Below are 21,676 nucleotides of genomic sequence, written 5' to 3'. Positions count from 1 at the left end.
AGAAGAACCTGAGGTGTAATTTGTTGCCTGTCTTCTGTTCCTGGAAAAGGGGACCGCTTGTGAGAATTCCTTTCTTCTCCACAGCGCTGAATCAAAAATTGGGGTTAAATTGTATCAGAAAGAGCTTCAATTAGAGAACAGGAGTGACTCCCCAAAGTTAGGGCTTTGAAAATAAGGAATAAATTAGCAAAGGGCGTTTTTGAGAATAGAATCTGGAATCCTCTTGATGAGGACAGAGCTGGTTCAGGGAGGTGATTCTGGTTCATTCTTTCAGAAAGACAAAGGGATGGACAAGGTTATTATTTGTTGTCTGAGCAAATACTTGCTGCTATGAGTTCCAGTGGTTTATATCATTCTTAGAAAATTGTCCCAATTTCAAAAATAATAAAAGTAAAAAGCTAACATAATCAAAGTTTCCCAGGGCAAAAACCAGTTTGGAAAGATGAAAAAGAAATCTATGGGATGTTTATGGTTTGTAATGAAAAGAATTACAGCTAGGAGATAATTGTTTGAATTGACAATTCAGTGAGGGGCCTGATTTTAATCCCTGGACCCTGAGAGCAGGGGGTTGACGTAAGATTCTTTTAAACTGGCGGGTCTATTAGGCCACAGGGCACAGTCAATCCTTAGGGTGAGAACAATTTTGAAAGTACTAAATAATTAGTGAGTGCTTTAGGATCAGTCCCTTTCTGCCCCCAATAAGAGTGGTGTTTGAAATCAAAACTTCTTCCTCAGCTGAACAAGCATCTTCCCCCAGCAACTGTCTAAGTAGATATTCATAGTCCCCTAATAAATTACAGAGACATTTGAATATTTATCCATGTCTCCTGGGAGTCCTTATCAACACGGACAAATCTGAATCAGAGACTCTTCTAAGGTGTTAAGATCATTATGACTGTTGACATTTTTACCACCTAGGGTTCCCCCTTGCAGCACCCAAAACTGTGTATGAGCAGATTTCATCATTCTACACATTTCCAGAAATAAGCAGAGCTCTCATCATTCCATTTGGTTCAAGAAATACCTGTTGGCTCTTGCAATGAGTGTGACCTATGAGTTAAATGACCCCTGCGTCAATCATTCCTTATGTAAATGATGAATTTTCACATCCTTTCTTCAGGATAATCCCTACACTAGAATGATGAAACCTTTCGTTTTTGGCTTGGGGGACAAACTTCCTTTAAAAATGTGTATGGGAACACATCCTCCAGTCAGAGCCGTTAACCCCAAATAGAGAATTTTCAAATAAAGGCATATGGGAAGGAGCAAGAAGATAGGATTGAAAAATAAAGAATTAATAGCCACAAGTAATCTCCAATTTTTCTACCTGCAATTGCAAACCCCCCAAAAAACTTTTAGCAACACTGCAAAAAGCTATCTTGCAGTTATCAAGGAAGTTATCTTGAATGCCATCTCTTCTTCTGGTAGGAAACAATCTTGGCGAGCAATGGATAGCCAAAGGACAGGCTGCATGAGGAAAAAGGGGGAAAGCAAGAGCTTAGAAAACCCAGAAACCAATGTCCTTTCAAACTAAGAGAGCCCACAGCGGGGCTTCCCAACCCTAAGCCTGTTTGAATTAGCTTTGAACCCTTATGGACAATCATTGATGTGAATTTTGTGTGTGTGTTGAGCAGGTTCCTAGGGGTCAAGTTCAAATCTGTAACCTTCAAGGATTCAGTGTTTAAGGCCTGCACCTTTGAGGATGTGACTTCAGTCAACACCTACTTCAAGAACTGCACATTTATTGATACTGTTTTTGACCACACAGGTAGGTGTGCTGCTTAGCTCTGCAGAGGGCCTGGCGTTTGGCAGAAATGGGACACCCACGTGACAGTGTGCGCAGAGGCTTATGGGGGAAATGGAGATTAAAGTATAAATGAATGGATTCCCTAAATCAGATTGGATCAAAATTAAGAGTGTATTGTTTGTTTTTGACATTTAATGCAAATGGGACTTGCTGAAGTTCAAAGCTGAAAAATAAATGGTTTGGTGAATAATTTTTAAAGCAAAGAAGTAACCTGTAGTTTATTTGTTGTGATAATCTTGGTTTCTAAATCTGGTGTTTGTTTAAGTCAGCATGCCCGAACTACAGTCAGCAGAGACGGCGAACATATGGCTGATTCATGCATATTTTGAAACAAATTGTTTTTGTAATTGTTGTATGGAAGCTATTAGCACTATGATGATAGTCCTTATATAACATGATAATTAGAACGAACTAACATCATAAAGCAGTAAACAAGTAATTAGCCATGGCCAATCAAAAGAAATCAGAGGATAACTGGATTCTTTAACTTATCCCTTTTTTCAACAAAGGTATTCCTTCATTCTGTAGCCGTGCCTCACATTGAGGGGATTGGTTCCAGGACCCTCATGGATACCAATATACACACCACAAATGCTCAAGCCCCTTATATAAAATAGTGTGGTGTTTGCATAACCTACACACATCCTCCCATATACTGTAATCATCTCTAGGTTGCTTATAATATCTAACACAATGTAAATACTGTAAAAATAGTTATTATACTGTATTGTTAGGGAGTAACAACAAGAAAAAAGCCTACAACAAGAAAAATGTCTGTACCTGTCCAGTACAGATGCATTCATCGCAAGCCTAACTACACAGGACACGTCAGCAACATCACTTTTTCCGACCCACAGAGGCGGAATCCATGCATACAGAGTGCCACGCATACTTTGTAATGTAAAGTCCTAGACCCTGTACCTTGTCCGGGTAAAGACACTAAAAGTCAAACCAGTCCAGGCTTTGAAGCCCTCAAGGAGTTTACAGTATCATGATTCCTTTCTGAATTCTTGATAGATTCTCTTATCCTGGTGTACAGCTCTTCAGAGCTTGATGAATTATCTTTCTTTATGTTCACAGATTTTGAGGAGTATAAATTCATTGACAGTGAGTTTCAAAACTGCTCATTTTTTCACAATAAAACGGGATGCCAGATTACCTTTGATGATGACTACAGTGCCTACTGGATTTATTTTGTCAACTTCCTGGGAACATTGGCGGTGTTACCAGGGAACATCGTGTCTGCCCTCCTGATGGACAGAATCGGGCGCTTAACGATGCTAGGTATGTGCTTAGTTTCCTGTAAAATAAAAGAGCTGCCCTGCAGTCTAGCGGGAGCCCTTTCCCACTTAGGGATTTGCATCCCAAAGAGATAAGAGAAATCCCTTAAGACTTTTCATTAAGACAACATTTTAGTGAAAATTATGTCTAATTACATTTCATTTGAGCAGCTTCCATGAGTTCACAGCCTGGAAAACTAATTATGTGTGACTAATATATATTTTTCCACTTAAGTAGCTGAGTAATTGATGATGTGCATTTCGTGCTTGCCGTGTTCAGAAGGCAGTTAGAGAGGCAAACCTATCTCCAGGTGAGCACACCCACACCTGAGCTTCACCAAGCCCAGTCTGGAGCTTCCCCTGGGATTTGTGCTGCCTGAGACCTTGAAGACCCAAGGGCCTTTGCTCTACCAAGACGAGGGGAAACATCCCAACCTTTTGTCTGTTTCGTCGGCAGGTGGCTCCATGGTACTGTCAGGGATCAGCTGTTTCTTTCTTTGGTTTGGCACCAGTGAATCCATGATGATAGGGATGCTGTGTCTGTACAATGGCTTGACCATCTCGGCCTGGAACTCCCTTGATGTAGTCACTGTGGAACTGTACCCCACAGACCGGAGGTATGTTGAAATGGGCCTCAGAAGAGGCCCCCCACAGGACCACTGAAAAGGCATAGAAAATAAACCAAATTGTCATGTTTCCAAGAAAGTAAAAATTCAAAAACATCTGGCATATGAAGTTGTACGTTTCACTTGTATATATTAAAAGGAAAATGTTGGGGAATGTAGTTGCTAGCAAGAGTTAATAGGACAATTGTTACTGGGGATTTGGGCTCTCGGTTCTCGACTTCATGCAGGAAAGATTTCACAACACAGTCCAGGTGATTTTGAGAGTATAGTTTATCAAAGCTGGGGACAGTGAAACAAAGGAAGGGCTTAAGATAGAAGAGGCGACATCATAGCAACAGGAGTGAGCCTAGGCGGAGCTGCCTTGGCCCTTTGGAAATGTGAGGAATAGTACAGCTTAGGTGTGGCTGCCTTGGCCCTTTAGAAAGAAAGTCACAGAGGCAGAAGAAATGAGCCAGCTGGGCTGCATGGACTCAGGAAACAAGTTACTGAGACAAAAGAAGAGCCCTTGGAAAAAGAAAGCAAAGATACGCGCCTTAGGAAAGAGGAGGCAGGGGAGGCGAGGAGGGGGTGCTCTAGAGAGAGAGAGAGAACGCAAGTGTGTGCATGCTGGGTCTTTTGTCTGTTTTCTAAGGGTTTTTATCTGTTTTCTAAAGGCAGAATTTTAGGGGAGGTCTCGGGGGAGGATCTCAATAGAATATTTATCACCTTTCCAGGTGTGTCCCTTCAGGGTTGGTGTCTCCACTGATTGGTTGGTGCTAGGGTAGGAAGTCATTATTCATTGCATGTGGTCCTGATGTCAGCCGTGGTGTGGCTTCATCTGGTTTTGCTGCTTTTCCGGGCCTGAAGCTGAAACATAGCTGAGGCCTAGATGTTATCTCTAGTTTGACAAAAACTCTGTCTCTGTAGTCAACAGACCAGAGACTTAGTTCCTAAGATTATTCGATGCTGATCAGAACCTCATTGTTCTGAGGGCTTACGGCTTAAGGGAGTGGTCATGCAAGAGAGAAGGAGGCAGGTGAGGCAGGGTGCTGGATGAGGCCAGCTGGAATCAGCTATCTGTCTCAGTTTCCCCATTCCACTTGCCAAGGAATTCTCCTGGCTTCTTTCTATCCTGCCTCACAGTGAAACCAGTGAGGGAATGTAATTGTGTCCATGACTTAGTTTGCTGACTAACAGTGTGGAGAAGCTGTAATGGAGCGGTGAGTAGGATCTAATAGCTTGTCTTGGCCCACATTCTGAGCCACTAATCAGTCTTGAGAGGGTCCTTACGTTTGCAAGTGTCTGCATGAGCTCTTCATTAAGCAACCACAAATAGGTCTCTAGAAGATATCTCTTGACCTTCCTGGTCTGTTGGAGAAAAAGCCCAACACATTTCCAGTTACCAAAAAAGATTACTCTTAGAAGAACATTATGTGTCTTGTCCCAAAATGGAGACACAGAGACTTTGCACCTCATATCAGAGAAAGGGCTAGAAGGGACTTGGGGTAGAGCTTCAGCAACTGAATAAAGAAAAGAACAGAAGTCCTGTTCTGCCCCTTGACATGAGAGAAGACAAATGGCCTTGCCTTCTTTGGTTTTTGTGTGTGCTTTGTCACCGTGGAAGCCCTCTCTGCTCAAGGGTAGAGTCAGCATTGTCTGGACTTCGAAATGGAGGAGGGTTTTCTCGGGCCATGCAGACACATTCGGGATATCAATTTTCTGCTGTTGTCGGAAAGGTTAACCGTCAACTAAGATAAAAACAGAAGTTGCTGTTTGATGCTAGTTCATGTCTTCCAGGACACACAGGTCAAGTTAGGACTAAACATGCACAGGGTTGATTAGGGGAAGTGCCTCGTGAGAGAAAATGGGGAGGTGGAGTCTGGGACAGCCCCAGAAGGAGCAAGGATGGGTGGTTGGGTGGAAACATCCCAGACCAGCGATCTAAGGAAGGTCTGCCAAGGCTGCTGCTGGGGAAGAGGGATGACAGTGTCAGCTTCAGAGGAGTCCTGCGTGGCCCAGGGACCAGTCCGTCATAGCATTCCTGTCATGTTCAGTTATTGGAACATCAAAACGTGGTGATGAATTTCAGAGCACGGCAGCCAGGCGGTGACTCGGAGGTCTGCAAGGTGCTGCTGCTGGCGGACATGCTCCAGCGCTTAGGCAGATGCGATCAGGTAACGCGCAGGTCCTCACTTCCTTCAGTGCTGCAGAGAGAGCTGGTCCTCCAGAGCAGCATTGCCAGGCCCGGGTGGTGTAGCGAGGACCACCCGCTCTGTTTCAGGCTCAAACCTTCTCTTCCGTCTCGGCCATGTTGCTCTGGTCACGTCAGGAGGCCTCCGCTGACCTCTGGCTCTGTTGTTAGAGGATAACCCCAACGGTTTCATGGGCAAATGCCCTGTAGTCTCTGTGTGGAGACAGAATAGAAGGTGTCTTGGCAGGAACTCCGGTTAGAGGCTGTAATGTCTCATAATAGAGCACCAGCACTGCCAAGCCCTTGTCCAGTTTCTGGAACCCATCCTTAAGGATCACAGTACCCCCTATCTTTCAGCTGCCAACTCCCCTTCCCCGTGCAGCACAGCCTGTTCGAGGATCTCCTCCCCCTCTTCCCCACCTTCTCCATCAACAGTGCGGAGAAGACCGGACTTCAGGGGTAGGTGCTGCCAGACAGTAGCTGGGTAGCCTTAGATTAGTCCTGTCAGCTTTCAGTCTCCTCGTCTGAGAAATGGAGGGTGAGTCAGGCACTCTACTGAGTATTTAGATGACCTCATTTGACCTTATTTAACCCTTACTCCAACCCTACAAGAGTAGGTAGGTTTATTCCATTTTCAGGTGAGGAAAACAAGGCACAGACAGGGGTAGTAACTTGTCCTGGATCACATCACGTGGCCTCAGACTCAGATGTCTGACTGAGGTGCTGTTTCCAATACAGATAAATCTAACCCGTCCCGGTAGGTCTGGGGCGAAGGTCTAGGAATCTCTTTCTAGGAAGCCCACTTGGCAACTGGGATACACAGCCATGTTCATGAACCTTTGCCTTAAATGAACTTCAAGTTGCCTCCCAATGCTCACTTTCATCCCCTCTTACTTACCTAGGCCCAGGCCCTCACTTTCTAGCTAGGTTTACCAGATAAATGATAAGACACAAAGGCTTCCGTTATCACCTGTCTGTGCATATTTGCATTTCAACGGGAATAAGCACTAGGAAGCTGGTGGTGGCGGTGGGACTGGGAGGGAGATGGAGGGTGCATTGGGCCTAGAGGTTCCTCCAGCTCACAGCTGATGGGTAAGCCCTTCTCCACTTGCTCTGAGTGAGAGCCCTGCTTGCAGTGGTGTAGGATGCATCCTCCCAGGTCAAGGAGTACACACACGGACCTCACACACACCATACAGCCACTGCTTTCCTGGATGAGACAAACTTCCCCTTTCTTTGAAGACCAGAGAGCAATTTGGTCTTTTCTGACTTAAGAATATTAGATTTTTTCCCCTCTGGAAAAGCAAGTTGATAATTGGGCAACAATAAACAAACATGGCCCAACTAATGCCCATTAAAATGTCCATTATAGAAATCTACTTCCAACCTATTTTAAAGACACCTGGAAATCCCTTAGTTCCTTCCCCAAGTGTCATATGCTTCCTGTGCCAGTTCTGAAAGGGGTTGTGCTGAGTGAATGTAAAGACTGCATGGCCACATCCCAAAGGTGTGGCCAGACCTAACTAAGGCTAACTCCAGGCAGCGCCCTGCCATTGGCTCAAGCCAGCCCGTAGGGGAGCAGGAGTGGGGCCTCGCCCAGCAGGGAAGGCCTCCGTGGCTGCCCCTTACCACCTACAGCCACTGAGTAAGTTGGAAGAGAAGGAGAGATTCTGGTTAGGTGAGAAACTGATTGCCTCCGGTGCAAATGAGCTGGGAGAGCAGGACACACAGGAGAGGTTAAAGAGCAGGAGCAGAGAGAGAGAGGAAGGCTGGAGAGGCCTTTGCATTGGATTCCTCTCCTGCGGCCACAGCGCCACATCGCAAACATTTTCCCCGGCTGTGTCACACCGCCTGACCCCCCCTAACAACACGGCCAGACAAAGGAGGGCTTATGTGTGAAGGTGTTCACTGCGGCATCGGTCATGTTCCCCAGATTTGGAAAGCTCCTAATTACCCAACAGTATGGATACAGAAATAATGGTTCTATGCGGAATCACTTTACACAAAACACAAATGACATGGGACAAACAGTTGTATTACTGATTGGGAAAAGCAGAGAGCAGAATTCTATAAATTATGTGATTTGTGAAAATATGGATATGATTGGGAGCACGCTAAAGGGAACTCGGAAATGAGAACCATTTGTTGGAAGGGTGGAGTGGATGTTTTGCTTTTGTAATTTCCTGTGGTAGGTAACAGTAAATCCAAATCTATTCAAAAATGCAGGTGTCTCTGGCGGACTGCAGGGTTCTCAGCCTCAGATACACCTTAAATCACACAGCTTCCAAAACTACCACTGCCTAAGCCCCAGTGGAGCAGTAAAGTCCAAATTTCCACGGCCATGGCCCTGGGCACCGGTGTTGCCACATCACCGTGTTTTAGAAGTTCCATGAGGGATAGATACTGTGCACCCAGGTTGAGTACCACTGGGTGAGGCTGTGCTTATGCATGTCCACGCACCTGGTTCAGCCAGATTGCTGTCCTCACCCCACATTGAGAACAGCTGAGTGAGGAAATGGGAGACCTGTTTGGGGACTGGAGGGAGGCAGGCCATCTGGCACTTGAGACGCCATTGGAGGGGTGTCTAAGGCAGACCTGAGTGATGTACCACAGAGATACGCTAGGAAGATGTGAGGATATTTTGAGAGTCAGAGAACACCTCTGCCCACGTTCCATCTTTCACCTGGCAAGCTCTCCTCTCCCTTCAAACCAGTTCTCTTCTCATCCATCCCCTCAAGAAGCCTTCCCCGCCTGCCCCCATCCCAGCCTAAGATCACTTCATGTCCTCTGTGCCCCCTAGCACCCTGTGGGGATCTTTATCACTGCACTTAGTAGGTTGTGTTACCATGTTCTCTTTGCATCTGTCCAGTGCAAATGGGCACTTCACCTTATTCATTCTGGGTCCCTGGTGCCTGGTGCAGTGCTTGGCTCATAAGAGATGCTAATGAACGATTGTTGAATGAGCAATCGGTCATAGAATAATATGTAAATTAGGAGTACATTAAGGACAAATTTACTTATTAGGCAAATATTCAAGAGGTTTCTGGTGTTCTTAGCACTGTAGTAAGCTTAGATGGATTCAGTGTTAAAAGTAACTGTTTTAAGTTGACCCAGGGAACTAGTCATCATTCGCAATATTATTTCTGTGAGAGGAATGAAATTTATTCTGTTTCAAACAGCCCACTTCCAGATGAGCATTCAGATCATGCTGTGTTCCTGGTTTAAGGATCGCTTGTACTTTCCGCAATGCCCCAAGCTGAGGAACGGCTACCAATGACTGGCTGAGCTGTCCGGGGAATGTTCCTTTCCAGCAGTTTACCCTCTAACAGGACAATTCCACAAGCTCCATCTGGAGCTACACCATTTCAGTCCTGGATCTACACCATTTCAGTCCTTTTTCAAAATGTAGCATTTAACTTTTTTCCCTAATAATTTCATCAGTCGATGGGGCAGATATTGCAGCCAATGTTTAAACCAATGGCTGACACTCACACGGTGCCTCACTGCCAGGCCCTTCCTAACTGCTCCATTCATCAATGTCCCTTTCTTCTTCCCAGGAGCCTCAAAAGATCCCAGCTGACCCTGCCCTAAAGTCAGAAAAAAAAAAAAAAAAGAGGCTGGGTGGGAGGGCAAAACTACCCTCATTCTATCCAGGATGGAGCCAGCCATTTCCTTTTCTTGGTCACCAATTAGTACATAAAATTCTATAAATGAACTAGAACTTGCTAAATTGTGAAGGCCCTGAAGGAGGAGCCACAGTCCAGCTGCAGCGAGAGGATGCTCTGGCAGCCACGTCCACCAGCTGAGCCTAACCCAGCTGCCTGCACCAGCACTGGGTTCTCAGAAAGAGGGAATTAGTGGTGCAGGGAGAAAGGCCGCCTTAATGGACCGAGGAACAAACAGGGCTGCTGCCATCACAGGGTACTGTTTGGGGGGAAATTTTCCATTTAAAAGATTTAAATAGATAGGTTGAGCAATAATTAAAAACAAAGGATTCTGGCGAGGAGATGGGGAACAAGGGATAGAGCTTACAGAAAGGTAATGGATCATTTCATTCTTTCTCTTTGGTCTTGATGGTTAAGAGAAGGCCTGGGGTATTTGGGGCTGACCAGGACCGTGGTACCTTGCCCTGCAAGCTCAGAGCTCCTACCCTCAAAGGCCTTTAGGACCACAAGGTGACCTGTGTTTTCCTTGTCTGCAGAAGTTAATGCCCTTCCTTTAAGTAAGAACAAGGGAATAAATAAACTAAAAGTTTCTTTACTTTATAAACAGAGAACCCCCAAGGGAGAGCCACTTTGAGAATGATTTTTCTAAGACAACTGTGCCTCCAGTGCATAGAAAATCACACCCTCCAGCTACAAGTGTTTGAAGAATTAATTTACTCAAGGAAGGGACAGTCACGTTTTCTTGAATGCCAGCATTAATTTAAGGAGGCTCTAAGCTTTACACCCACACCAGATTTTTATCTGAAGAACCGCCTCTGCTTGGTAAATGAAAGAAGAGGTTCTTGGGAAGTAAGGATTTGATCCTCTCTTTTTAGAAGCGTCAGATACCAGATGCTCCTGGTGTGTCTCTCTCAGTCCTGCACAGAAATCTCAGGAAACCATCCTTTCCTCCATCACAGCTTCAGTAATACAAGGAGATAGTCGCCTGTATTTTATACCCTGTTCTGCGTTATACCAGAGGTTTATAGCTTGGGGGAAATACGGTTACTTTAACACAGATATAAATTCTGCATGGGTCATTTGGCAGGCTCAGTGTTGAGAGACTTCTTCATATGTTTTTCTTTTTTATCAGCAACATACTATACTTACTACCCTTTTTTTTCCCCCCAGTACAGCTTGTCTTACTACGAGAAGATATATTTGGTCATTTATGAAATGAAAATGTAGTTTAAAAAAAGTGAAAGAAGCCAATCTTAAAAGGCTACATACTGTATGATTCCAATTACGTGACATTTTGGAAAAGGCAGAACTATGGAGACACTAAAAAGATCAGTGGTTGCCAGGGGCTGGGGGCAGGGCGGGATGAATAGGGGAGCACAGAGGATTTTTACGGCAGTGAAACTCTTATTCTGTATGATGCTGTAATGGTGGACATTTGTCAAGTGTCAAATACATTTGTCAAAACCCCACAGGATAGCCCTAGCCTATTTGCCCTGTGGTTAGAGCATCGGCCTGCGGACTGAAGGGTCCCAGGTTCGATTCCGGCCAAGGGCACTGCCGTACCTCGGTTGCGGGCTCGATCCCTGGCCTTACTCAGGGCGAGTGTGGAGGCACCCAGTCGATGTGTCTCTCTCACATCGATGTTTCTCTCTCTCCCTTCCACTCTCTCTGAAAAGCAATGGGAAATTATCCTCAGGTGAGGATTTAAAAAAAAAGAAACCCACAGGATACATAACATTAAGAGTGAACTCTAGTGATGTATATACTTACATTATGGACTTCAGTTAATAAAGTCCATAGTATTAATATTGGCTCATCAATTATAACAAATGTACCATACTAAGATGTTAATAGGAGAAACTGCGGGGGGGTAAGTACAAGGGCATATGGGAACTCTCTTTACTTTTCACTCCTTATTTCATAACCCTAAAAGTGCTCAAAAAAGTATATTAATTGTTTTTTTTAGAATAGTGCCTGGCACATAGCACTACTGAATAATTATTGAATACATACATACAGTTTCCCTGATGGGGAATCAAAAGTCCCAGTTAATGGGAGTAAAAAATCTATTAATTTCTTAACACCTCCGCCTCATGGCATCATCTCCATGGACATGGAGGAGGCGGTGAGTGATGTCATTCTACTCAAGTCCCCTCTGGTACCCAACATGTAGCCTCCAGCAATTTCATTTGAAAAGACGTTTTCAGCATATTGAGTCTCCTTATCTTTCTGGCGGTGGTTGCTATTATAGTCTCTTTCTTTAAAAACAAGCCAAAAGGCAAAAGAATTAGCTTACCTTCTTCTCAAGAAGCTCCCGTTTCTCAGTTAGAGAGCCTGTCACACCCCTTCCTTACTCTACTTTCCAGGTGTTTTGGTCAAAAAGAAAGTCAGTGCTCGCTGCCCTCGCGTAGGTCTGTCTGTTCCAGTAGTAAAGTCGCTGGCCCTGCACTAACTCATAGGCTGGGCTTCAGAGCACAAGAGGAGGGCTGATTTTTTTCCTGTGGGTGGAAAGGGGGATGGTTGGATAATAACCTCAATCAATATCTACACAGCGAAGAAAGTATCACTAGGAACAGCACAGTAGTGATGAGTAGTTGTTATGACTGGCCAGAGGAAAACCCACCCTTACAAATTTACAGATCAATCCAAGAAAGCTGCGTGCTAAATGCTGCATTTTGCAGCATATAAAATGCATTTTGCTCTACAAGGGGAGAAATGTATCCAACAGTTACCCTGCATTCAATGTGCCCTTAATACATGTGTACCCAGTGACAGACAAAAAGCTGAACTGTGATAAAAGCAGAGGAAATTCATATTATCTCATGATGTCAGTGGTATCGGTTCTCTCATGAACAAAATTAGGCTTCCTCCCTAGAAGATTACAGTAAAATCACACTCAACACACAAAAGTAGTAAAGGTTTTCTTTTCCCGAGAATGCCTTAAGGAAGGGGATGTGTCTTAGTGACATACTGTAACCGGCACCTCTTAAATGCCAGCAGAGTGAGCAAGATCTCCAGGCCTACAGTCTGAATCTCCTCTGTAATTCTTCTTGATTTCCCACCGGGAACTCTGATGGGGGACGTGAGAAGTATGTCACTAACTCATTGATGGACCTCCCAGCTCAGTGTTCAGTTTCTGCCGGCCACCAAAAACATTTGGGAAGGGAGCATGAGCTGTCACCTCCAGGGTACAGGAAAGATGGGGCATACAATCATCCCTGATTTTCTCTGAAAATAGGCTTCAGTTATTTAAAAACCTCACACATTAATTAAGCTAAGAAAAAATAGAGAGTAAAAAGAGCTAAGAAATACATTGTCATACATCTTCATTTAACTCTGGAAGAGAGAAGAAACTTTTCTTAGTCCCTGCAATTTCTTGTCTTGATAAATTGGACTCATGGGCAGAATAAGAATGAGTGGAGAGAAAATCAACAGAGGACCAAAGGAACAGTGCGAACAGCTGGGGTTCTCCAACTCCAGCTGTGCTGACAAGCATTTGGTTACTTGCTCTAATGATATGCCAAACTTGGGAGTCATTGGAAAGTACCCTGTGGGACATTTGCGTCTAAAGTTGGGATCTTGGAAGTCACTTTCTCAACCTTGTCTGTATCTCCTTCCTTCGCAGGGCAACGGGCTTTGGCTTCTTGAATGCGCTCTGCAAGGCTGCCGCCGTCCTTGGGAACTTAATCTTTGGCTCCCTGGTTAGCATTACCAAAGCAATCCCCATCCTCCTGGCCTCCACTGTGCTCGTGTGTGGAGGGCTGGTGGGGTTTCGCCTGCCCGACACACAAACCCAGGTCCTGATGTGACAGGAAACAAGCCATCTTCCTGTGTTTCTTTCTTCTGCCCTGTGTCAACTCTCCGGACCGGCTCAAGACTTCGGATTTGTCAGATATAGAAAGGTGGTCGAATATCAGAACACTAACTCTTGCTGTGACTAAAATTTAAATGCATACCATCTTGCCCCTTAAATGTGATTCTGCAGAGGGTTGTTTTTCCCCATGCGTTGTTATCTTTCCTAACTGTGATGCTACTGCCTCCTCAAAATCAGTGGGAGCATTTTGTTAAATGTCCTAGTCAGCCAGGCCTCCCTGAGGTTCCGCTCACTGGAGATCTGGACGCTAAGAAGAGGACTGTGCTGCTCTAAGAAGTAGATCCTGCTCCTAGCTCAACGTTCACAGGAAGTATAAGTTGGCAAATTATTGCATTTGTGCTGAGGAGAGGGATTCTTTTCTCTTTCTCTCTCTCTCTTTTTTTTTTTTTCAAACAGAGTGACATTTCCTGTTTACTTAGAAAGGACACCCAGCAATTCTAGCTGTAACAGCAGGGCCTTTCAAAGAAAACCATGTGGTACCAAGCAGAGCTGGGTGGAGCTCTTTCAGGAATGACAATTAAGGTGACTCGACTGACAAGAAAAATAAAGGCTCTGCAGTTAGTAGCAAAGGTCTGAGTGAGCTGCATAGGCAAGGTTTCTGCCAGAAAGCCCAACTAAATGGCTGAAAGCTGAGGAAATAGTGTCTGTAATTGTGGCATGTGGTTCAGAATGTTAGAAAATCAGAGATCGGAGGGAGAGGTCTTTGGCCTCCACTCACGGCCCACCCCACCCCCTGGCCCCAGCTGCCATAGAACTTGCCAGAAAACAGATTCTGGAAAAGAAAGCCACTTTCTAACAATTGGGTCTGCCTACCTGATTCTGCCCTTCATCCAAACTGTCTCTGGTCTAGAGATTGTCAGGCATCTAAGTTGTAAATTGCAAATTAGGGAGACAGTCACACCTAAAGCCATTTCAAAACGCAAAATGATACCTTGAGGGACAGTAACCCCAGTGTTTGACATGGGACTTCATAGCTGGCGTCTTCGAAGCAGGTCTCATTCTGTCTCCCACTGGGCTGGGCCCTCCCTGGTCAGGGTGTTCTGTGTGGAAAGACAGCCCGCTGTGCGCCAGGGGCCCTCTGGCAGACAGGCAGCCTCGCCTGGTGGGTTTGGCTGCTCCTTTTATCTGTGGAGTCTGCCTGGGCCTGGAAGAGAGGGGTCAGCAGGACATTCCCACAGGCTGTCACCCTCAGGCCTGCCCCTCCTCCAAGCGCGTGCTTTTTACTCTTCTTTGAAATCTGAAGCCTTCTTGTAGACCAGCAGCAACAACCAGAAGCCAGGAATAAATCCCATATTAAAACAATATTCCTTTTAAACTCTCCCTTGTCTGTGAGCAGGTTACCTCTTACTTATTATAGGCATTTCCAGCAGGCCTCAGCCCTGGGGCCTCACTGAGGAGGCCTTTGTTTCCAGGGGTCATTACATTCAGAGCTGTCGTAACCCCGGAGCCCCTGGGCCGCCTCCTCCCCTCCCTGATGATTCTGCTCCAGCTCTGGAGTTCAGACTCCGTGAAAAGCTCCTTTCATTAACATAAGCCATTAATCGACTACCCCTTGAACTAATTCGGATCTGTTGGGATGGGGGACAGCCTGGGGTTGGGGTCTGGCAGGAAGAGGGTGGCTCCCTGGGGACCCGAGCTCAGGGCCAGAACATCAGGAAAATTCAAACCAAAAACTGCTAAGGTGGCAGGCAGAAGGAAAATCAATAAAGATGAGACGAGATCTGTTAAACCGGTATCAACAAAGCAGGGAAAGGGGCAGGATGTCCTCTCCTTTCTGCCTGTTGTCATGTTGTCCGAGAACAAAGACAGCAGTCAGGAACCAAGAAGGGGCCCTGTGTGATGTTCTACTTCCATCTCCCAAGCTGCGGAGCTCGGCTGCCTCGGAATTTTATTTGAACAGCGCTGGGCTGGGTCAGAATAAGATGAACCAGCAGAACCCCACTTCATGAGAGTGGCCACCATGCATCCCCCTCCAAAGGACCTTTCTTGGCCTTCTTGTCTCCTAATCCAAGCCTCCCAGGTGGCCCAAGAGGGATCTCTTCTAATCTCCTGGACAGTCTGTGGTCACAAACCTTCTTGGTCACCACCTTTCCCACCTTTTGTGCGGTTTTCTCTGCCTCCCGTTGTTCCCACCACCTGGATTTTCTATGAGAGCTCAGGTGCTTCCCAAAGTATGTGGTGTGGCTTGTCTGGCTTGTTCTGAAGTTGGCTGGATTAAGATAAAGCCATGTGATTACACAGAAACTCTCAGTTCTATCATCGTAGGAGGCTGCTGGCACAGGGACACGCACCCAGCATCTCATTTCAGCTACAGTAGAAGGAAAGTGAGAATGTGTGCAAAAGCGAAAGCCTAGGAAACAGTCCCACTCTCTCCTATATTTCTAACTCCTTTTATCTAAAATTTCCTCAGAGCTGTTTGGAATCAATCCAGAATGTGCCTGAATCCTATTATCATCATTGGGTCCTCTCAGTAGGAAAGAAAACCCAGTCGCTCCAAACTGTAAGTCCTGTACCACATGACACCCCAAGTAATGGTCTTACAGCCCCAGCTCCCATGCAGCCCTGTGCCTTGGAAGCCAAGCCCAGCAGCCAGGCGTCATCTTTGGCCCGGAGTGCTGGCCCTGGGAGATAAGCTAGATGGGTCCTAGGATAAGCTCCACCACTAACCGACAGTGAGACCCAGATCTTGCTGGGTCTTTGAACACCCCTAGTCCTCAGTTTCCCTGTCTATAGAGTAAAGGATTAGGCCTAGTTCAGGATTCCAGAGAATCTTCACAAAAGTAGCTTTATCTGATTGTCTACCTTTCAATGCTAAGCTCATCTTTCTAAGCACCAAGTTGGTTCGGTTTTGAAACTGAAAAAGTAGGAAATAGGCTACAAGAGCTCAGGGAGTTGTTTGGGAAGCCCCCATGGGATGGGCCGGAGAACACGGTTCTCATGTGGTTTGTGCTCCCAGTTTCGAAGGATCTAGAGCATTATCTCGATTCAGTGCTGCTTTGACAGTTATCGTTGCCTGCCCAGGAAAGGGGACCGCCTGTCAGATAGAAGACTCTGTGATCACACTACTGTGACAAAGGCTGTACCCTGTGGTTAGCTGTCCTGACCCTTTCCCCACTTCCTTCTTGAAACGTGGTCTTAAGCAGATCTCGGTCTTCAGAGACAGAGGTTTTAAGCGATTTCACCTAAGTTCACAAATTGTTACCTTCATCTACCAGTCTCACCAAACCAGAATTCAGGTTTACACCCAAAAACTACTGAGCTGCTTTTCTGGATGTCTTGAGATATCAAGGGAGAGGTGGAAAAAGAACCGTAGTGACAGAAGGGAGATCCAAGGTATCACAGAGAAGGTTCCGGTGAAGAGATTAGGGCACAGTGGAGACTTTCTGAGCCCTGGGATCATTTCGAAAGCATTCAGGGGGAATGCCCTCTGATTCCCTCTGCCAACCAGACTAGAATATGATATTCTCTGGTATTTTCCTGTTTAATATCAAAATGGCCTTTACCCAGTTCTTCAGTAAAACACCTCACCTGCTCATGCATTTAAGGCTCTGAAGCCAGGAACGTCTGAATTTGACCTTTACCTGGTATCATAGAAATAGAGCTGGTGGGTCGTTTAGGTGCATATTGGCTATGTATTGGGTTTTCATTTAACCCCCATATCGTGCTGAACTTAGTCCCATTACCAAACCTCCAGAAACACCAGTCATGTTGCCACAGTGGAAGCAATCTACACAGTCGGCTCTCTGAAATGGACTATGCATTTCTTAGTTTTTGTTTCTGCCGAGCAAAGCATGTTTTGAGTAAAGCTTCTCTTCCAATCTGTGTAATGTAGACAAAACTGTCTGTGTCTCCTAGGCATTTTGTGTGTCCCTTCATTGTTTCAGGGCTGGAGTGACAGTTTTCCATGTAATGTCATTTTGCTCTAAGTATTGACAGAGTCTCACCTTCAGTCTTTCTCAAACAATATCTAGACCTGGTTTAGTAATCCCAGGATTTTGACTTAGAAGAATACGGTTCATGGGTGTGTACGGCCAGCAGGGCTAGTGGGGGAAAGAGCTGGGCAGAGTGTCCATGTGAATATTCAGTAGGTATTGAATATTTATTGAGCACCTCCTGTGTGCTAGTTGAGGCACTGTGCTGCCTGCAGACAGTTAACCCTTTGCAGGACTTAAGTGAGGCCAGAGGGAAAAGGAGAGTTAAAGAGAAAACATCTGTAATGGGGTCTCATAGACCCCATTACATGTCAAAACCCCCTTCCCATAAACACAAAGTGTTGTTTTTTCCAAATTTGAAAGCAATAATTGCCTACGGTGGACAGTGCAAGGAGTCCTCGGAAATTGGGAATCTCTCTGAGAGGGGGAGAAAGCCCCTCAATTGCCTGGACTTTGTTGAAGGGACTACTAACTAGTACTTGAAAAACTGGAGCCACTCCTGTGCTGTTTCTTTAAAAGTCTTGGCAGGAAATTGCACTAAGGCACTACCCGAGCAAAGCGAGCCCCTCTGTGTAACGATGTTCATTCGTAAGGGCCCGGTGTCTTCCAAGGTGTTCTTTTCATGGCCTAACTGGAGCTGGGGGCCGGAAGTCTGTTCCGAGAGCAGGCGCTGCTGGAGTTTTCTCCCCGGAGCAGGGTCAGCAGATCCCTCAGTGCTGCCCGGTCGCCTGTCCGCAGCTTCCCAGGGTGTTTCCTTTCTGATTTGAAGACTTGTGACTGAGTCAAGTGTCTTTGCAGATATCCTAGAGCTGCTTTTCCCCTCCACCCTCCGCAGATAAGCCACCCAGAAAACAAGTTCTGACAGTCGTGGCAGGAGATTTTCAGATTTCAGTTTAAAACCAGTGCATGGTTGTGGCAAAAGTGTCTTGAAGCTGCAAAGGACCTTTGGGGCTCCGAGGGGAGGCAGAGCAGAGAGGGGGTGGGTGTCATGGCCCTCCACCTCCCCTCTGAGAGCCCTGATTTCCTTTTTAACCCACTAGCTCTCTCCTCTTCCTGCCCCAGGCAGTATGCTCTCACTTCCTTTCTTTCCCTTCCATTCTCCTTTCTCCTTTCCCCGTCTTGTCACCTCGTGACTCTGGCTGTGTACAAACGCAAGGCCAGGCTTTACTGGGACTAAGGAATGGGCCGATCAATCGTGTGTGGTGGAGGGCAGAGAACAGAGCACATGAAGAGCGTGAATGGGTGCAGGGGGTGTGAGCTCTGGACTGTTGGGCTAGATTTCCAACTGCTTCTCAACTCCTGTGGGCAATAGATGGATGGGCATCACTGGCATGAAATCTCAGAGAGGCCCATCTCTCGGAATTCATTGACCTGTGGGACGTAGGCCTACCTCTCCATGCCCAGAGACGGTCTTACTTGGTGCAGAAGGCTGGGTGCTTTTCACTCAGGTTTAAATGCTGGAGTTGCAGAGGTTGCCCCTTCTTGGCCTACCCTACCATGTTCATGCTCCTCTTGGAGCCAAGAGTGCCCAGAACTAGGAGGAGGAGGAATCAGCCCCAGCCTCCTGTTCAGACTCAGACAGGGTTTAGCATCAAGTTGGCGGCTTACCCTAGAGGCAGAGGTGCAGAGTCCTAAGCCTGCTCACAGGGGCCGAAGTCATGTGTGGCCTCCCACTGCACAGACCCAGGCCACACCAAAGTGAACCCCATGGGTTTGCGGGTCAGTATTGCCCATAAACCGGAGGGAAGGAAAGGCCTGGCAAGCTCGACCTCAGGTCAGTACACAAAGGGTTTCTTTCTGCATTTGTATCAACTGAGAATAGGACCCACGGGGCAGAGAATCCGCCGCTTCCTATGGGTATTGTCCCTTCAGGGAGAACATACAGAAAATTGGCTATTTTATTATGTGCAAACAAAAATAAACTTGTTTGAAGTTACCCAGTATCTCCCCTCTCACACCCAAGCAGGCGTCCAAGAAGGAAACGCCTTCCTTGCCTTTGACATTCGCCAGGCCTGCCTAGATAGAACAGGACAGATTAATGGCTTACTCTCGTTCCCACCACTGTTGTTATACATTTATTGTCCCGAATCTATGTCCTAAATCAAATGGAAGAAAAAAGAAAGGGTCCTTCCTGCTATGAGCTTCCACAGCATCCACAATGTGGCTGTGTATCCTTGCCCTGGCCTGAGAACATGGAACAGATTATGTGTCCTTCACTGATGTCTGCATACTGTAAATAAAGTCCTAGGGGAGCTTTTCTTTCAGGTGAACCTCCATTTCCACAGGCTAAACCTACAATCCACTCTCCTTGCAGTGAGATCTTGGCAGTGGTCCTGTCCTTGGTTTTGGAGTTTGGGAGTCTTGTTTTGCCTTGTCTCGTTTCTTTTCTGTTTCCCTGCTCTGTAAGACCTCCTGCTATGAATGTTCCAGTTACCCCAATTGTACTATATATATGTGCTGCATGTGTGAACCCCAATAAATTCTGTTTCGGGTTTCTGGAGTCTTCATCTTAAGTACAGCTGGTCCTGTTGTGAACTCATCTTTCTGGTATGCTCCTCTGTGTCTGATCCCCGATTGCCAAAATGTTTGACCAAGTGTGTTTTGACAAATGTCCCGAGACAGCCATGTGTATCCTTGTGTAAGGGCATGCTCCGTGGGGGATGACTCGTGTACAGCATAAATCTATCAAATGTGGAAGTGTGTGTACATTTATATGCCAGATACTTAACATTCATGTAGCAGCTGCAAAGATATTTAATGTACATCAGATTAATAAAAGAGCATTTTTTTTGCTCCATTATATATTCAAATAAAGATTGCCGTGTGACTGGCTTCCCTTCCAAGCATGAATTGACTCTTAAAAAATAAGTACTTTTTTAAATGTCCTTGGACATCCTGAAAACCTGTTTCCCTTGATTTAGGCTTATGTGAATTGTTTCTAGGGGCCAGTGTCATGGGTATTGACGTGTTGTTAACTTTACAGGAACACTTTCTGATTGTTAGCCAGGACCACTGGGAAGAAAATGTTTGCAGGGGAGTTTGTGACAAAGCAGATGCTTGTGTTCTTTTGCCCTAGAGCAGGAATAGCAAACAGATTTGTAACTAGCATATGGACTCCAATTGATTGGTAGTGGCTGCTTGGAACATGAGTTTGAGAGGAATGAAGAGGAAACATGCTATATTTTATAGCATTAGCATTGGACTGCCTGCCATGGATTCGCTAATCCCAAAGAATACTTTTGACTGCATTTGAAAGAAGACCCAGCTTCAAATATCTTTACTAATAACGGGAGTTGTTTCACATAACAAAGAAGGTAAGATGATTCCAGGGTTGGCTCCAATGTGGCTTGGCAATATCATTGAAGACCCAGGTTCTTTCTGTCTTTTAGATCAGCCATCCTCAGCACACTGGGTTTTGTCTCCTCATGGGCATGAGATGGTTCCAGCAATTCTAAACGTCATATCATCACGCAAAAATCTAAGGGCCAGAAGAGGGACCATCCTCTCTTTATGACCCTTTTTTATGATCAAGGGATCATTTACAGAATCCTGCAGCAGACACACACACACACACACACACACACACACACACCCCTCATTAGTTGGACTTGCATCATTTACCTACTCCTAAACCAGTCACTAGCAAGAGGAATATAATTTCCACAACTGGCTTAAACTAATCAAGATTCCCCACCCCCTGAGAACCTAGAAGGAGCTCACCCTCCCCTGAAGCACACAGCTTCTGACCACTTGAACAAAATTGGGGCTTAGCGGCTTAGCGAGCAAGGGAGAAGGGAGGTAGCTATTGAGTAGGCGAGCAACAGTGGACCATGAGCTCCAGAACTGAGCTGTCGCATGCTGTAGCCACATGTTGCTATTTATACTTAAAATAACTAAAATTAAATTCAGTTCCTCATCACACTTAGCCGCACTTCAGGTGCTCAATCACCATGTGATGTGTGGCTACCATAGAACATCTTATCACCAAAAATTCTGCTGGAAAACACTAGCCTGGGAGTCGTGCATTCACACCCCTCTGCAGGCTGTCCCTTCTCCTGGGGCTGCTCTCACTTCCCCCAGGTTCTCCCGCAGGCAGAGCCCTCCTTTTTGCTGAAGCAGCTTTGTTTCCTCCTTCCCCCTTGGACTGGAAATGCCCAGCTTATTGCCCATACAGGCCTCCCCCTCCTTTTCCCAGGCCCACCCCACCAGATCGGGGCCCTGTTTAGTATTCAGGGAAAGTTACCATCTGCCTCCCTTTTCTGCCCTTCCTGTTGCATGATGAGGATCTTACATGAAAGGGAAAAGAAGTCTCCACGGGCTAA

General features: G+C 45.9%; 1 protein-coding gene across 1 annotated transcript in view; it reads left to right on the top strand.

Moving 5' to 3' along the window:
• SV2C (synaptic vesicle glycoprotein 2C) overlaps positions 1 to 14,717 on the top strand; it is a 141,733-nt gene extending 127,016 nt beyond the window's left edge. The window contains exons 10-13 of the mRNA XM_081131708.1: positions 1,635 to 1,768; positions 2,888 to 3,091; positions 3,545 to 3,704; positions 13,174 to 14,717. Coding sequence (XP_080987834.1) covers positions 1,635 to 1,768; positions 2,888 to 3,091; positions 3,545 to 3,704; positions 13,174 to 13,357 — 682 coding nt within the window. The 3' untranslated portion in view covers positions 13,358 to 14,717. The remainder of the gene's footprint in view (positions 1 to 1,634; positions 1,769 to 2,887; positions 3,092 to 3,544; positions 3,705 to 13,173) is intronic.
• The last annotated feature ends 6,959 nt before the right edge of the window (positions 14,718 to 21,676 follow it).

The sequence above is a fragment of the Miniopterus schreibersii genome (genome assembly GCF_964146895.1).
Source record: "Miniopterus schreibersii genome assembly, chromosome: 3".
Taxonomy (NCBI): domain Eukaryota; kingdom Metazoa; phylum Chordata; class Mammalia; order Chiroptera; family Miniopteridae; genus Miniopterus; species Miniopterus schreibersii.
This window is presented reverse-complemented; position numbering and strand designations above follow the sequence as displayed.